The 17795-nt window shown below is 47.2% G+C and overlaps 1 protein-coding gene across 1 annotated transcript in view; it reads left to right on the top strand.

Moving 5' to 3' along the window:
* AP3D1 (adaptor-related protein complex 3, delta 1 subunit) overlaps positions 1-13284 on the top strand; it is a gene marked incomplete at its 5' end in the record, with an annotated part of 28499 nt that extends 15215 nt beyond the window's left edge. The window contains 15 exons of the mRNA XM_009077165.1: positions 610-685; positions 1442-1517; positions 2290-2489; positions 3148-3221; positions 5673-5886; positions 6581-6643; positions 7248-7346; positions 8116-8265; positions 8384-8431; positions 9158-9347; positions 10404-10492; positions 11429-11514; positions 11898-12019; positions 12742-12821; positions 12978-13284. Of these exons, the coding sequence (XP_009075413.1) occupies positions 610-685; positions 1442-1517; positions 2290-2489; positions 3148-3221; positions 5673-5886; positions 6581-6643; positions 7248-7346; positions 8116-8265; positions 8384-8431; positions 9158-9347; positions 10404-10492; positions 11429-11514; positions 11898-12019; positions 12742-12821; positions 12978-13073 (1663 nt within the window). The remainder of the gene's footprint in view (positions 1-609; positions 686-1441; positions 1518-2289; positions 2490-3147; positions 3222-5672; positions 5887-6580; positions 6644-7247; positions 7347-8115; positions 8266-8383; positions 8432-9157; positions 9348-10403; positions 10493-11428; positions 11515-11897; positions 12020-12741; positions 12822-12977) is intronic.
* Positions 13285-17795: the final 4511 nt, after the last annotated feature.

Below are 17795 nucleotides of genomic sequence, written 5' to 3'. Positions count from 1 at the left end.
TCCCTACATAATTCAGGCTGTGAAGAGCTGTTGTGCTCCCTACAGCTCATGAACTGATGCTCACGGGCTTCAGCAGCTTCAGTGAATGACTGCAACATGGCTGTTTCCAGCACTGGTCCCACCTTTCCTGCCTCTGACCTTTCTGATTTCACGGAGAGAACTTGTTATTAAGAATCTTCACTTCTCCCTCTCCTTGCAGAAATGAAAACAGAAACATTTGAATTGCCATCAAAATGTGGCCTTGGGGAAGTTCCTATCTCTGGGCTGTGATTAAAAAGCAAAGAAGGGTGTTCTGAGGAATAGTAGTTATAGAATCATGAAATGGTTCAGGTTGGAAGGGACCTTAAAGCTCATTCAGTCCCACCCCCTGCCATAGGACAGCCTGGCCTGGAACATTCCCAGGGATGGGAATTCATAACGGTACTTGTAGTTGTATCCTAGTACGTCTTGAAACTCAGAGCTGCTTTCTCACACACAGACTGCTATGCTCTAGTGTTTTCACAAATAGTTATGTATTGTTCCAACAATTCAGGGAGATTGCAGTTTGCACTTTGATGCCTTTTGCCTCTCTTTGCTTACTAACATTCTGACCGCAAATCCCCTCTCATTCCAGCGTCGGGAGGCTCGGAAACAGGAGCAGGCCAACAACCCATTTTATATTAAAAGTTCTCCTTCCCCTCAGAAGGTGAGTGAGTTACATCATCTCCCTGGCCTCTCCTGTCCCTGGGTGAAGCTGCCTGAATGTCAGAGCTGCAGATCCTCTGGGATCTTCTGACTATTCCTGCTTCAGTTCTGATCACGTTATACCATGTGGACTGGAGTGGCTGCCTACAACAGGGGGTTTTTGTCTTGTTTTGGGGATTTTTGTCTTGTTTGTGTTGAGACTCTCATGAGTGACCTGATATGCCAGTGTTCTGTGAGTCTCTGTGCAGTTTGTCCCAGCCCTGGGTGATAGCAGCATCAGGCACCTCACTCAGAGCCCTGCAAACAGAGAGAGCCTTGAAGGTGCTCCTCAGTGTGTTTTATGGACCAGAAAGTTGTTGTGGTCTCCTAACACCTTTTCAGGGAAAGAACCTGCTTTATTCCCTGGATGTTCTAAGGACTGCCCCATTTTCCTCAACTCAGATTTCAAAGTTTATCTTTTGAAGTGGCAACGTATTAGCAATAAAATACAACCCAGAAATTCTTCAGGGACTTGCAGCAAACCTCGAGGGCAGCAGTGAAGTTAAAAAGCTATAGCTGAAGAGAGGGTCTTTTGTAATAATTATCAACTGGCTTTAAACTACAGCCTGCTACCCCTAGGATTAGTAACAAACTGTTCCATTCCTATGCTTTAAAATGTTCATTCAAGGGATTGAACTGCTTGATGTCTTATAATATGTCTATTTATGTAGCTATGTCCTGGCAGTGCTCAAAACATAACAAATCTTTGCTTTCCCAGCGATACCAAGACACTCCAGGAGTGGAACATATTCCTGTGGTCCAGATTGACCTTTCTGTCCCATTAAAAGTTCCAGGTAATCACAGCTAATCTTGAAAATTAATTCCAGAAATTCAGGTAGGCAAAAGGCATAATTCCTTCTTGGGGATTCCTCCTGAGACTCTGAAGGGCAAAGAGCACAGTTTCATTACACGCTTCAATATCTCCTTAACTTACATTTGGAAATAGCACTTGGCAGTCTGAGTTCCTTTCAAGGTATTCTTAGTAATAATTCTGTGGTTAAGGCTGTTGGGCAGTCTAGTCTGCAGCATGTAGAGTAACCACTGCTCTGTGTAGAATCAGTCACCTTTGGAATGTCTTAAAGGACTGATGGAGGTGAGCAGGAGACATTAAATAGAGTCTAATGGCAGAGATACTGTTTTATTATCGCATTTCAAATAGCTAAATGTCGTTGTGTATCTAAGAGTGGCTGGATACAGCACTAAAAAGCTCCTGTGCAGTGCAGCACATTGCAAGGGAGGAGTTCTAAGTGCAAATATTTCAGGCTTTTTCCAGAAGCGTGGAAAGATGTCAGTATTGGCACAGCAGTGGCACCAATTCTGCTCAATGCAGTTTGAAGGATCGGGGAGCTCGTGTCAGGACTGAGCTCTGTCCTGTTCAGAGAGAGATGGAGTGTGGTGCCCAGTGCCTGAGGGGCTTGAGGGACTGTGTGTGAGGTGACATGGAAGCACAGGGAGGTGTGGATCCTGCTGATCCTGGGCAGCTGGAAGCAGGATTCACTCCTGACAGTTTCATTGCTCAGTGTACCTGTGGGCTGTAGCCTGAAAGCAGATTGGCTTCCCCTTCAGGCATGCCCATGTCAGACCAGTATGTGAAACTGGAAGAAGAGAGAAGACATAAACAGAAACTGGAGAAAGACAAGAAAAAGAAGAAACAGAAAAAGGAGAAGAGAGGGAAACACCATCGCCACAACTCTCTGCACACAGAGAGTGAGGAGGACATTGCTCCAGCTCACCACGTGGACATCATCACAGAGGAAATGCCAGAGGTCAGTTGGTGTCTGAGTGATGGTTTTTATCTCTGTGCTGCTCTTCCTGAGAGGTTTTGCCCCCAGAATTGCCAGCCAGGCTGTAGTATTGCTGTTCCAGAGCTCTGATTTTTTTGCAGAGCTGTTTCAGAACTAACTGAGGTGGTCTCAGGCTGTTCTTTGTAGGAGAAATTACTGCCTTTTTGTGCACAAAAAAAGGCAAAAATTGCCACTGAAGCCATTTGAAAAATCAAACCCAGTCAGTAAAACAATGCATCACTGCTCTAAAAGTAACTCTGGCCGAATAGTCACTTCATTTATTATGCTCTGTTGCTTCACTTTGACAGTAACTTGCTGTCTAGTCAGCAGCTTTGCAGCTGATGATAATTAACTACACATGCTAATGATGTCATCTGTATTTGATCCTAAAATTTCTTTCAATCAAAACTGAGCAGTAGCCATTCAAATCCTGCAGTTCAGGAAGGCTTTTCTGTTCTAAATTAATCTTATAACTAGATGCTGCACTGAAGTGCAGTGTTGCTCTTACTGTGGCTGACTGCAGCTGAGCTGGCCCTGGGTTACAGGTTCAAAAAAATCCATTTGGGCGATGTAGAACTTGAGTTTGGAAATTGCCTGTGGTTTGCTTCCTCAGTGGATGGTTTCTTTCTCTCCCCTGCAGAATGCTTTGCCCAGTGACGAAGATGACAAAGATCCCAATGATCCCTATAAGGCACTCGATATAGATCTGGATAAGTAAGTGACAGTTTTGAGTGTGAATGCACTGAGTTGCTAAGGAGAATGCATGAGGGCAGGGCAGGGCTGAACAGGCACAGGCACTAACTGCACTCCCCCAGGGGAAAAGGCTGAAGTCTCTCCATGGCTTGAATGAAACCTCAGATGCTCATCCAGCTTGGGCTCCCACTGCAGCATGGATCATAAAAGCTCAATAAAGCTCAGCTGCTGAGGTACTGGTTGGATTGGGAGGGGCAGGGGAGTCATTTAGTGTGACTGAACAGGGTCTGAAAGCACAGGCAGTGCCACGGGGATCAGATGTGACTTACTCTGAGCTTTTGGGTGTCTTACTGTCTCTCTGATGTAACTGCTGTTGGCACTGAGTGTGACCTGCATTGTCTGTGTCCATGGCAAGCCTTGTGTGCTCTGTGTTGTGATCATCAGCCACTTCGTAGCCCCCCACCATTGCCCTGTGGCCATTCAGTGTGGTTCCACTGTTGAAAAAACGTTGTTCTAACATGATTGAGTGAACTGCATATAACTATGACCAATCTGGTCCCCATGGAGCTGTCACAGCCCCTTGTGTCTCTGCAGCCACGTGACCATTGGCACTGGGCTGTTCAGTACTGCATATGGAGATTGGTTTTCTTTTAGTTGCTCTTTTACAAAATCATCACACCAAAAATAATTGCTGAATTATACTCCAGGGATGTGTCCTATGAAGTTTGGGAGTCTGTGCAGGCACTTGTGGGTGTGCCTAGTATTTCTTCCTCTGATAGCTGAGTCTGCCTTTCTCTGCAGTTCCCCAATTTGTAGGGCTTTGGCCTCTCAGTACCTTACTAAAAAAGGATGTAGCATTTTAAAACAGTGAACAGTTTCTGAAAAAATTCCTCTGAGTCTGCAGGTTGCAGATGCCTAAAAGGACATGAATTTGTGAGCATAGCCCTTGTGTTGGCATGATGAGCCTCAGTGTGGGGCACAGGGAGCAGAGCAGTCTCTGGGTGCTGTGCTCCAGGAGGCATCTCTGAACTGTTGCACTGTTCCATCTATCCCTTCCCATTTCCCATGAGTTGCTGTTCTCTCCTGCCATGGTGTCGCCCCCTCCCTGCTCTCCCCTCCACCCCTCCCTGTATAGGTGTGTGTGAAGTAGCTAAAAGGTGAGGCCTGTTTGCTGGTCAGACAGGTGGATTCAGTTTGCCCTTAGTGTCTATCTGAAAGTGAAGAATTCACTGTGTCTGGCTCATTGTGTTTGGAGCACTTCCCCTATGAGGACAGGCTGAGGGATTTGGGGCTGTCCAGCTTAGAGAGGACAAGACTACGTGGAGACCTCATAGCAACTTTTCAATATCTGAAGGACCTCCAAGGGAGCCAGAGAGGGACTCTGTGTTAGGGACTGCAGTTATAGGAGAAGGGGTAATGGATTCAGACTGAAGGAGGGGAAGTTTAGGTTAGATATTAGAAAAATGTTTTTTACTCTAAGGGTGATGAGACCCTGTCCCAGGTTGCCCAGGGAGGCTGTGGCTGCCCCAGCCCTGGCAGTGTTCAAGGCCAGGCTGGATGAGCCTTTAGCAACCTGAGCTAGTGAGGAGGTGTCCCTGCCCAGGGCAGGGAGGGTTGGGACTAGGTGCTCTGTAAGGTCCATTCTGACCCTTCAATTCTGTGATTCTGTGATTCTTCATGCACAATGTAAGCAAGAAGTTAAGGCAGGTGAGGCCATTAGAAATCTTCCTGAACTGGTGCTTGCTGTGCAAACCTGAAAATCAACATTAAATAAAAGCTGAGAAATAGAAAAAGAGGCAACTGGTGAAACTTTTGGTGATTTCTGGAAATGTTTCACAAGAATGAGAGAAAATTCTCTGTTTTTTTCTCCAAGTAATGGATTTGGGATACAGTGTGAAATCTGAACCACTGTTTGTGCTTTTTGCAAACAGGTAACTGAAGTTAGAGGTAACTTAGCTTTTAAAATGTCATAGTAGAGTACAAATTCATAGTATAAAAGTCCAGAATAAAAACTACTTGGAACAATCCCCAGCTGGAGTGATCTGTTCATCAACAGCAACCAAGCCCATACCCTTCAGGGGCTGTTTGAGCCATGCTGGCATTGCACTGCTCACATTTCCACACTGGTGAAAATGCTCTTTCACATCTTTGCTCTTCCTGGGAGAGGAATTCCATAGAAACACAGTGTAACACCATTTGTCTATGTTCTTCTGTAGGTGTTCCTCAGCCTCCAGGTCTGTAGTTAGCACTTGTAAGAGTTAAACAGCAAGAACTTGGCTCTCAGTCACCTTCATATTGTTTCCTTTAACCTCTCACCCACAAGGGCAGTGGCTGCAGTTGCATAAATAAACTTCAGGTACAGAAGTATGTGCTGATTTAAGATTTTGGGGCCCAGCTCTTTAACAACAAAGCATGCCTTGTGTTGGACACCCATCAGATAATCTGAGCTCAGAGAAGCTCTTTCTTTTCCAGACCCTTAGCAGACAGTGAGAAGTTGCCAGTGCAGAGACACAGAAATGTTGAGACCCTGAAGTCACCAGACTCAGAAGTTCCTGTAGTAGAGAAGAAGAACAAGAAACCCAAAAAGAAGGAAAAGAAACACAAAGAAAAAGAGAGAGAGAAAGGAAAGAAGAAAGAGAAAGGGGAAAAGGTGGTAGAGGAGGAGGAGGAAGAAGAAGAAAAAAAGGTAATTTTCCAAGACTTGCATTAATTTTGTAGCTGCTGTTATTTGTTGCTGTGTTGTGTTTGTTGCTTAGGAACAGTCACATTTGACAATTCAAGCAGCTTAATGCCTTCAGCCTTTATTTCCTTAAATTTTCACAACCTTAACAACAGGTATTTAAAGATTTCTGTTAATAAAAATAACATTTATCCTCCTAAGTTAGCAGAATTGAGCTTCCTGCAGCCTACACAGCAGAGCTGCCAGAGCTCGTTTGGAAACTGAGCTTACTGATACTTTGTCTGTTCTTCAAGTGGGGAAATCCTTAGGAAAACCTCTGGAATTCACCTTCATTCTACATCCTTTGTCCCATATTCTTCAGAATTTTTAAACCTGGCCTAGAACTCTTCCAGGCATGGAGCAGCCACAGCTGCTCTGAGCAACCTGTGCCAGTGCCTCAGCACCCTCACAGGGAAGAATTCCTTCACAATATCCCATCTAACCTGCCCTCTGGCAGTGGGAAGCCATTCCTGGAAGGTCTCTCTGGAGCTTCTCTTCTCCCTGCTGAAACACCCCCAGCTGTCCCAGCCTTTCCTCACAGCAGAAAGGCTCCAGCCCTTTGGTTTGGTTTTCTTTTGTTGTTGATGTTTTTGACTGGTTGGTTGGTTTGTTTAAGAATAGCATCAAAACAAACACGATGTTTTTTTCTCTTGGAATTCAGGGGGAAGACTTGGATTTCTGGCTCTCCACTGCTCCCCCACCTGCTCCCACAGTCCAGCCACAGGTAGGCACCTTACCCCGTCCCAGGATGCTTCCGACTGCACCTCAGCTGTACAGCAGTGCTGTGTCATGCTGCAGCAGAGGGGAACATCAGCTTCATCTCCTCAGCTCCCTGCTGTGGAGCAGTGACACTGTATCTCCCCAGCTCACAGATACTGTCATGGGAGGTTTCAGGCTCATTCTGCTCTGAGATCAAGTGGCAGAAATAGAAACAGAGATGCAGCTACAGCCTTGGTTGGTTTTAATATCATTAGTGGGGTTTAATACTGTCTAATTGCATGGTTTTATTTCCCAATGTGAGCTGCACACTAGCAACATTAATAGGCATGAGAGACAGAGGCTGAAGGAAAAAGCCTCATGAATTTTGATGGGAGATTTTGGAGAAAGAGACAAGGAACATAAGGGAATGGATTTCTTGGAGGAAATCCTTTGAATCTTGTCCTCAGGTGATCATATTTGGTGATTGTCAGAAGCAGAAAATGAAAGGCTTGATGCCATGTCAACCTAATGTCACTTTTGAAATAACCTCACTGTTGATGTTTCTTTTTGTGTGGGATTTGATTATTTCAGCTGCATTCCATTAGTGCTCCTTCTGCTCCTCTCCTCAGGGCGAGCCTGGAATGGGAGCTGCTGTGGTGGCTGAACCTCAAGAGGTAAAAAAGGAAGAAAGGGAAGAGCAAAATGAGGAGGAGGATGATGAAGGAAAGGTGAGTAGTTTAAGTTCAGAGGCAATGGCCTCAAGTTGCATCAGGGGAAGTTTCTATTAGATATTAGGAAAGCATTTTTCATGGAAAGGGTTGTTAAGCACAGCTGTCCAGGGCAGTGGTGGAGTCACCGTCCCTGAAAGTGTGAAAAACATGTGAATGTGGCTCCTAGGGACATGGTTTAGGGTGCATCACCACTGAACTACCCCCATGATGGTGATGGTGCTAGTTGATGGTTGATCATCTTACAGATCTTGTCCAACCTTCATGGTTCTCTGATTCTGATTCTCTGAAGTTGCAGACACCTGCAGCCACATCTTCCTGCTGTCTCAAATTCTTAAAAAGCCTAACTCAGGAATTACCAACAGCATCAGTCCAGTGTAGTGACCACCTGCAAATGTTATGTCCTTGAGGAGCCCTAAACATATTGTAGTAAGAGATTTAGCTGTTCCTTGAGCCAAGGGACAGGTCACAGTTCAAGCTGAGCTTCCAAGCAGTTGAAGAGATTCACAGCCTTGTGGTGCCCCCAGGTGCTTTGGGATAATGTATTGTCATCCCAGTTGGGAACGAGGGTTTACTGGGGCTCACCATGGAATTACTTTGGGGGTTTAAGGAGTGAGAGATCTGGTTTGGGTTCTGCAGTAAAGGGAAACTTTGCTCAGCCCAGAAAGTGCAGAGAGGGAGAGTCTGGAGTTGGGAGCATGATAGGGGGCTCAGGGCTAGAAATCCAGGGTGTCTTTAAGGGTTTGTTGTTGTTTCTTCTTCTTGCTAGAAATCCTCCAAGCATAAGAAGAAAAAGCACAAGAAAGAGAAAGAAGATAAATCAAAGGATAAAAAGAAATCAAAAAAAAAGAGTCATCACAGTGAGGAGGAGCCCACAGAGTCAGTGCAGAATGGAACACTAGATGATGAGCCACTACCAGTGAGTAGCTGTACCTGAGGGCAAGGCAGAACTGAACTCTTTGAAAGGGAGAAGAGTGACAGCTCTTTTCAGATAAATTAGTTCTAGTGTGACTGTGATTTCTCTCCTGTTATTTCAGCCCATGTCCAGCTATCGCCTTCTGGCTGAAAATCCATACATCAAAATGGTGAGTTTTTGGTGTTCACATCCAGATGCCTTGTCTTTGTATTCCCTCAGAAAAGAGAGAAAAACCTGGGGATGGTGTAGTGACTGACTTAGATCATGTAACTGAACATGTCGTATGAGGAAGGGCTGAGGGAGCTGGATTTGTTCAGTCTTGAGAAGAAGCTCAGGGGTGACCTCGTGGCTCTCTACAACTACCTGACAGGGTTTTAGAGAAGTGGAGGGTGGTCTCTCCTGCCATGCCTGCAGGGAGAGAGGACTGAGGGAATGGCCTTGAGCTGATACACGGGAGATTCAGAGCAGATATTAGAAAAGGTTTTCCCTGTTAGGGTGGTCGGGCATTGGAATATTGGCCAGGGAGGTGGTGGAGTCACTATCCCTGGGGGGTTTAAGAGGTGTCTGGATCTGACACTGGAGGATATGGGTTAGGGGTTACAGGCAGTGACAGGTTAATGGTTTGACTGGATGATCTTAAAGGTTTCTTCCATAATTCTGTGAAGAACTGTTCAAATCCCAGCAGGCAGAACTATAACCAAGCTCCATTTCCATTCCTTTGGGTGTCCCACTTCAGTTTTACATTGATACTTCCCCAGTACTTAGCTGATCACCAGTGTGCTTTTCCTTATCCTCTAGCTGGACCACATTCCCTCCCGTTTGAGGTTTGCCAATCTCAGTGCCATGTGCCAAGATATTTTGATCTTCAATGTGGGTTTTTTCCCTTCCCTTGCAGACCTATGATATACAAGGAAACCTCCAGAATGATAGCCAAGTCACTGTCTCTGTTATCTTTGAGAACAAAAGCGCTAGCTTCCTTAAAAGCATGGAACTAAATGTCCTGGACTCTCTCAACACTAAAATACTGCGACCTGAAGGATCATCAGTACACGATGGGATCCCTGTGCCCTTCCAGCTCCCCCCGGGTATGTACAGCTCTGCACAGAGCTCTGCAGTTTGCCTGGCCCTGCTCTGCCCTCCTGTGGGAAGAACTGTTGGAACTTTCTGCTGTTTGCCAGAAACACATGTCTCTGCCTGGGTGTTCCTGGGCTTTCCCACAGTTCCCTGGAGAGGATAAGCCTTCTCACAGTCTGACTGTAACACAGGTGATTCTGTACAGCAAAAGCCTCTAATGCAGGGCTAGGAGTTCAAATGCCTGAGTTCCTTTTCTAGGTTCCTGCAGGCTGGCACAGCTTTGACTACAGTAATCCAAAATTCATGAGAAGTTTGCTCTAAGATTTAAAAGGAAACAAAGTTGTAGGTTTGTGAACCATTTGAATTCACTCTGTATTTATTCTGGAGCTGGTGTCCCACTGTTTTAAGGCCAGAGGCCACCTGCAGTGAAGTTTGGAGATAAGGATGTGTCTAAGGAGGGGAGCTGAGCCCTGCAGAATGATTAGCACAAGAATGAAGGGGAATGGCTGCATACAGAGCATGGCAGTGCAGTCAGATTGCTGAGCTTCCTTGAATTTCACTTCTTTCACCAGAGTTAATTTGAATACTGAAACAGCTCACTGAGAGCTTCAGCAGCCTCAGGGGGCATTTTCAGCCCCCTGGAAAAGCAGTGGGGTATTTAATTTGGTTTTAGTTTTTTATGAGGCAGTTCCTGACACAGACTTGTGTGTTAACAGGAAAATAGAAACATTAGAATTCAAATTAACTCTGAAAACTACTCTAAAAGCTTTGCAATTTGTAGTTACCTGGATAGTTTCAGTATGTGACACTGTGACATACTCTGCCCAGGCACTCAGTCAATAAACTCTACCCAATGGCAGCTCTCACTGCTGCTTCTGAGAGACACAAGTGCTGTAACACTGTGGATTCACCACAGGAATTGTGTGTACAACTCTCTTCCAGCTACACAGAAAATGTCAAACTTGATTCAACACTAGTCAGCACATAAATCAGTTTATTCTGACCATTCCTTAGATCTGGAAACCCATGTTCTGACCTGACTTCTCCCTCTCCTCTCTTCATACTAGGAATCTCTAATGAAGCCCAGTTTGTGTTTACACTTCAGAGTATTGTTATGGCTCAGAAGTTAAAAGGAACACTCTCCTTTATAGTCAAAGTAAGTGCAGCTCTCAACTCTGCTTCTGGGCTGGGGTGGGAAGCACTGCTCTGGAGCTTATTTTAGGCATCATTTCATCTCTGCTGCACCAGCCCATGCTGTGCTCTGAGAAGTATTTTTACATGACATCCTGTGCAAAGAGTATCCCAAATTCTGCATAAGCATGTCCCAAAATGTAATTTCTGGCAGTGTGTGAGCATAGCACTCTGAACATGTGCCACGGTGTCAGCTAGAAAATCCCTGCACTGATCTTCTGTGGAGAGGTGCAGCCAGGGGCTGTTCCTTGTGATCCCATTTATCCAGAGATCACTTGGACACTGTTGCCCAGTAAAAGGCTGGAAACAACAGCAATAAGAGTTAGATACAGTTAGGGGTAGAAACCCTCAGACCAAGAGTGAGGTGAACTAAAGGCATTGTTTGATAAGTATTGAGCTGTATAAGACTCTCTGGGTTTCTGATCTTCGTTCAGTACCATTATTAATGAAGGAACTGCATGAACAGCTCTAAGGAAGTGAATGGAGACAGTTATGGCTACTTCTGAGACAGACATTATCTCTGTTTTAAGGGTTTCTTAAAAATAGCGTCCTAGTGCTATTTCACTACCTAACAATCTGGGAGATATATTTTCTCAGGAAATAACAAGCTGTAAATCCATAGTTTTAGCTGAAACAGTCTGCTCAATCCGTTTCATCAGAGTGCAAGCAGAACTGCAGTCAGTTGTGTCCCTTACCTGCTCTGGGTGTAGGTACCAGCTGACATCTCTGAGTGGCTGATGTTGCAGTGGGATGGTTGTTCTGATATGGATCCTTCAGGCCCAGCAAGGCTATTTCAGAGGGAATTCAGGTCCTCCTTGGTGCCTGTTTGGTAGGTGGGGATGGTGCCTCCTCTTGCTGCCCCAGGGCTCCCATTCATCTCCTTTCCTTTGACCTGTTGCAGAATGATGAAGGTTCAACCCATGAAAAACTAGATTTCAAATTGCACTTCAGTTGTGCTTCATACTTGATCACGACGCCTTGCTATAGGTAAGTGCCTCAGGGCCTGCTCTGTGCTTTGCTGCCCATGTGAGCATGAGCTTTGGCTGCAGGTGAGATGCTGCTGACCTTGCCTGGCTGCTTGTGATTGCTTGGGCACAGCTCAGTATCTTGTGCAAGGTTTGGCTGTCAAAATACATCCGGTGACGTATTTGCAGTGGCTGTGAAGGAGCTCTGTGTGGAGGTAGCTCTGGTTGTGGTCTCACACTGGAGTCTGGAGTGTGGTTCCCATATTTGCTGTAAACCCATTTTCTTAGAGCTTAGCAGTGCGTAGACCTCTCCCTCCTCGGATGTCTCTGGGTCTGCATGGGGCTGACGGGGCAGATTTCACTTGCATGTCTAGTAAAGTGTTCACCTTCCTTCCTGTTTTGCAGTGATGCTTTTGCCAAGCTCCTAGAGTCTGGAGACCTGCACATGAATTCTATTAAAGTAGATGGAATTAGCATTTCTTTCCAACATCTATTGGCAAAGATCTGTTTTCATCATCATTTTTCGGGTGAGTCTTCCTTGAGATGCAAAGTTCCATGTTCTAAAATCTCTGCTGCGCTTGGCAAGCACAACACACTGTGGCCTCAGCAATCACAGGAGCAGGAGGAGACACCTGACAGGAGGTGATGTCCAGATTAAATATGTTTGGGAGAGGAGTTTTTTCCAGTGTTGCAGTACTCAGAGCAGGTATTGTTCTCGGCATGAACTCTCCTCCTGTCCCTGGGGCTTTCCTGCAGCCCAGTGAGGCATGTGACAGGTGTCACAGGAGCAGCGTGTGTAGAGTTCAGGCTGGAACTGTTCTCTGGAGGGTGGGTTTGATCTCCAGGGCTTCACCCTCTTCCCCAGTGCATCTTTCCAGTGAGGGAGGGCTCCAGTATTCAGGTTTGGACTTTTAGTTAAAACCCAAGTACTGGCTGAAGCAAAACAACTAGCTGTTTCATCATGCTCTGCTGTTTGCATTATACATTGTCTCACTGCAAGTCATTCTGGGGAAGAAATCTCCATTCTGAGCAGTGTTTTTGCCACAGAACATTTGTGGCTTAAGAGACAAATGCGTCACCTCGTTATTGTGAAATGTCCCAGACAGAAGCCAAGAGAAGTCAGGCCCATCTTAACCCTGACTTCCTCCTGCCCTCTGTAGAATCTCCTGCTCCTTGAGGCCAGGCAGAGCAGTGGCTCCTCTTCAGGGGAGAGAGTTATCCCAGTAAATGTTATCCTGTCTGTTTGCAGTTGTGGAACGCGTTGATTCCTGTGCATCCATGTACAGTCGTTCTATCCAAGGCCATCACGTCTGCCTACTGGTAAAAAAGGTGAGAGTGTTGTGAGCCCTGAGAGAAGCTAAATCCACTGCCTGTTTCCAATCCCTGTCTTCCACTGCCTGTTTCCAGTCCCTGAACTTGACTGGGAACAGCATTGTCACTGCTTGGAAGAACAGGTAATGGATTGATTTATTTTCTCTTTCCTAGGGAGAGAACTCTGTATCAATAGATGGGAAATGTAATGATTCCACCCTGCTTAGCAACTTGTTGGATGAGATGAAAGAGACATTGTCCAAGTGCTGAATATTCCTTATCAAATATTCCAATGACAAGAAACGCACCCACCGAGCAGACCCAAGTGTTAAGTTTCTCCCTCATCCGCATGTACTACCCTGGGGCACGTGCTTTCACTCACCTCCACCGTTGGTTGCAGTTTAGACATTTTAAGGCTGTATGTTACCTTTTTATTTCAGAACCTTTTACAAACTGTGGTGTTAACCCTTTCTAGCCCAAAGAGATCCTGGTGACATGACTGGAGGACGGAGGAAGGGAGAGTGGGAAGGAAGGAGGGAGGGCTGGGCACTATTTATTCAGCAGCTCATGCTGATCCCGTGACCTTCCATCCATGTGGGACTGGGGCTAAGCAAGACTTGATCAGCAGTAGGACAGTCTGTTGCTTGTGCTTATGCCAGGGAAGGTTGACTTAATCCTTAGCCATGGACTATGTCTTCAGGGCTGCTGTAGTTGGTGTATATTTCTAGCAGAGGCTGGTGCTGGACCTGAAGGCCTCTACTTTTGTTTTGGTTTTTTTTTATATATATGATTTATTATTATTATTATCTTGAGATCTATTGTGATCAGCATATAAACATCCTCCATCTCCTCGAGCTAATCCAAAGGAGCCCTGTGAGAACTGGGATGTTTGAGTTTCTGTTTATAGTAGTTGCCTTGAGCCTTAACCTTCTTTAGTGACAGCTGGAAGAGTCAAGACTGGATGCATGAAATGGGCTGAAAGTGTTACTGTGCTCCCATCAACTGCCCCTGCACATGGAGTCTGTCCTGCCTCTCCCCTCTGAGCAGTCTTTGCTGATATGTTTTATGAGTCCACTTCGATTTCACATTCCTGAACAGTTAAGCTGTAGCAAGAAACTGGAAATCCAAAGGGGTCTGTTCCTGCTCTTTTATCCTTTTGCTCACCAGCTGAGGTTGACCACCACCAGCTTAGACAGACACTCACATGTGCAACTCCTCGTGCTCCCAGTGTGCAGGTACAGCCCTGTCCTCCCCCTGTGCTGTGAAACCAGAGGTGTTGTGCTGTCTCAGTGTCCCTCAGCCCTGCCCATGCAGCATCGGGTACAGATTTGGCAGCAGAAGTACCTCTGGGTCCCTGTGACAGAAACCTCTCGGCTCACGTGCAGGAGGGGATGGAGGTGAGGATCCCTTCTCCCTGCCCACGTGCAGGAGGGGATGGAGGTGAGGATCCCTTCTCCCTGCCCATGTGCAGGAGGGGATGGAGGTGAGGATCTGCTTTCCCTGCCTGGGATGGGCAGGGGCTATGGAGCTGCAGACTTGGGTCTGTAGTAGGTTGCTTTAGAGGGAAGAAGGGAGGGTCTCTGAAGTGAAGCCCATTCTGCACTATGGAAATCTCATGGAATCACTGGAAAGAGCCATCACTGTGTCCTGCAGAGATGCTCAATTGATGTCCTTCTCCAACATCCCTTGCTTTCAATTTATTTTTTACCCCCTGCCTAGTTCTTTTCCTTGCTGCGACCTCACTGGAACAGTTTTGCCTCAAGGCACAGGTCAAAGAGTGGTTGATTGCTCCAAAAATGTGCACAGGGAGGAGCTGGGTGGGTCTGCACTGCTCCGGCACCACCAGCACCACTCCTCCAAACCAAAACCCTCTGCAGGGAGCAGGATAAAGTGTTGGTCTTACCCCTGGGGTGACGTCCTGTACTTTACACGTGTCTTGTGCTCTTCACACTCTTCCCACAGGAGGTACTTTGGCCAAGGCTCTGTAGCTCTGGTTCGTGCCAGGCCCAGCTCTGGGTCTGCCCACGCGTGTCAGCTCACTGCTGGGGATGAGATGGCTTTGGGTTTGGTCAGCCTCCCTTGGTTAGCCAGTTGTGTATTAGAAACTGAACATATTAAAATTGTCTTAAAGGATAATGTTCCTCAATTAGTGTTTTTGTTGTTTTTTTTTTATATTTTAAATTCATGGATGAAAACTGTCACTTTAGCATGTAGAGTCTCTTACAGAATCCTGTGCAGTGATTCTAGAGTTTTGAAACTGTATGATGTGTTACATTCACAAATTTATTTGCTATCAACATTCCCTTCAAAAAAGAAAAAGAAAACAACATACCACAAGCTGCTGTAATGATTTTGTGTCAAGATGATCCAATAAACTTTCAAAACAGAGGTACATTTGTGGCTTTGTAAATGGTCCTTTTCATAGTACATTAAGGGGTTGTAGTCAGCCTTAGAGATCACCTAATGCCACCCCCTGCCCTGGGCTGGGACACCTCCCACCAGAGCAGTTGCTCAAGGCTCATCCAACCTGGCTGTGAACACTGCCAGGGCTGGGGCAGCCACAGCCTCCCTGGGCACCCTGTGCCAGTGTCTCACCACCCTCACAGGGAAAACTTCTTCCTGAGATCTAATCTAAATCTCCCCTCTTTCCATTTGTACCCATTACTCCTTGTCCTCTCACTACAATTCCTAACAAACTTTTATAAGACTCTTTCAGTTTGGATGGACTCAAAATCATGGTGTGGATTTACCCCAGCACTGAATGATGTGTCTTTGGTAGGAGGTTAGAATGTCACCCCAAAAGCTCCTTACTTCCTTCCAACAGGTGGTAAAATTCCTCACACCATTCCTTTGGAAGCAAGCAGCACTGCAGCAGCAACATCACTGGCACTGAACTTCCTGGAAAACAATTCAGACAATCTCAGTTAAATCTGCATTAATTGTTTTAATTAAAAAAAAAACAGGTAAAATGTAACAGTTGGAAAATGGGAGCTCTGATCTCAATGAGGCCAGAAATCAGCCCCTTCTGTCTCTTCCTCTTGGCCTCCAGCAAAATTTGTGACAGACATGGTGACATATGAGGATTAGGATCCTGTCCTGCTGCAGCAGAAACGAGGAATTGGCTGTGCTCATACTCCCAGTGGTTTCCAGTCAGACCAAAACCTGTGGGAATCAACTTGGAACAGCAAATTCCTGGGGCTGAGAGTCAGGAGCCACCAGCTCTGACTTAGAGCCCGTGGCTTGCATGAACTCACCAGTCCTGTTACCCATAGCTGAGCTCCTGCTGCCCAGGAAGGATCCAAGTCCTCTGTTCTCCATGGGCAGAGTCCACTACTGCAATCCCACATGGAGCTGCACAAACCTGATGGAACAGGATGAAAACAACAAACACCACCAATCTGCAAATGCACAAAGGAACAGCCCAACCCAGGAAGCACTTGGAGTGACCATTAAGTGTGTAATGAGCTGCAGAAGCTGACCTGGGGCCAGTGGGACCCTGGGCTGTGTTAGGAGCATTGGCAGTGGGTTGCCGGAGATGATCCTGCCCTTCCTCAGCTCTGCTTGGGCTCAGCTGCAGGTGCTGTGTCCAGGTCTGGGCTCCTCAGCATCAGAGGGACAAGGAGCTCCTGGAGCGAGTCCAGGGGAGGGCTGTGAGGATCATGAGGGGTTGGAGCAGCTCTCTTGTGAGGAAAGGCTGAGGGAACTGGGACTGTTCAGCCTGGAGAAGAGCAGATTGAGACAGACCTCATCCATGTCTAGCAGTGCCTGCAGGGAGGTGCCAGGCTGGAGCAGGCTCTGCTCCCTGGGGCCCGGCAAGAGGCAACAGGCAGGAACTGATGCCCAGGAAGTTCCACCTGAATAGGGGGAAGGAAGAACTTTGCTATGTGGGTGACTGAGCACTGGCACAGGCTGCCCAGAGAGGTGGTGGAGTCTTTGCACTGGGTATGCTCCAAAGCCATCTGGCCACAACTCTGAGTAATGTGCCGAGGGGGACAGAGGCTGGGCCAGATGGGCTCCAGTGACCCCTCTGACCTCAATTCCATGATCCTGTGACCCAGAGCAGGCAGGAACTGGCAGTGAACCTGGCACGCAGCTCTTGCCCTCGGCCAGAGCATCATCTGCTCCACGCAGGGCCCAAGCCAGGGAGGCACCACAGCAGCTGGAGCAGTGCCCTGGCACATCCTGGGAGCAGGAGTGGGATCAGCTGCTCGGCAGGAGCATCCAAGCTGCTGGGAAGAGGCTGTGCTGCTCTGTTCTGTGCCAGCCAGGACAGAGGGAAGCTCCCCCGTGAGGAGCTGGAGCTTCACCTTGAGTATTGCAGCAGGCTGGGGTGGGCTGGGGGCACCCGGGGGATGAGCAGGGTGTGAGGGGCTGGGGTTGGGCTGAGAGCATCAGAAGGGGTTGAGCTGGGGATCACGGGAGGAATGAAGAGCTCTGAGCTCCCAGTAGTGGTGACAAAGGGTCAGGAGCGTTGGAAAAGCCCTCGAGGTGCAGGGCCCTGAGAAGAGGAGAGGGAGTTCTGTGGGTTTGGGGAATGGCTCAGCTCTTGGCACCAGTTTGGTTTGGGTTTCTCAGGGGTTTCCCACTGGCTCCTCACTTCATCCTGACATTGGTGAGAAGTTCCCTTTGAACAGTCATCCAGCCACTTCTCCCTGCTGTGACTCAGCTCAGGGCTGGGCAGATCCCTGCGGCCTCTCATTGGACCAACCCCCAGAATCAGGCCAGGATAGCCTGGACCATGCAGGATTCCAGCCAGGATCTGAGCTGGATCAGACATGGCCTAGCCTGGCTCTGCCAGTGTCACACTCTCCTGGGGCAGGATCCTGCCTGCATCCATCCAGCTCTCTGTGGAGCCAAAACACCCTCAAATCCAGCACTGCTGGGCTGGAAATTGGGAAAACCATGGAATTATTAGAATGCAGAAGGTGCTAGGAGTGAGCTGAGCTTCCTGGGCTGGACTCCCGTGGGATGCTCTGGATGCAGCTGGGGCTG

This window comes from Acanthisitta chloris, unplaced genomic scaffold (genome assembly GCF_000695815.1).
Source record: "Acanthisitta chloris isolate BGI_N310 unplaced genomic scaffold, ASM69581v1 scaffold23626, whole genome shotgun sequence".
NCBI lineage: Eukaryota > Metazoa > Chordata > Aves > Passeriformes > Acanthisittidae > Acanthisitta > Acanthisitta chloris.
The sequence above is the reverse complement of the archived record's forward strand: the minus strand, read 5'-3'. Positions and strand labels throughout refer to the sequence as shown.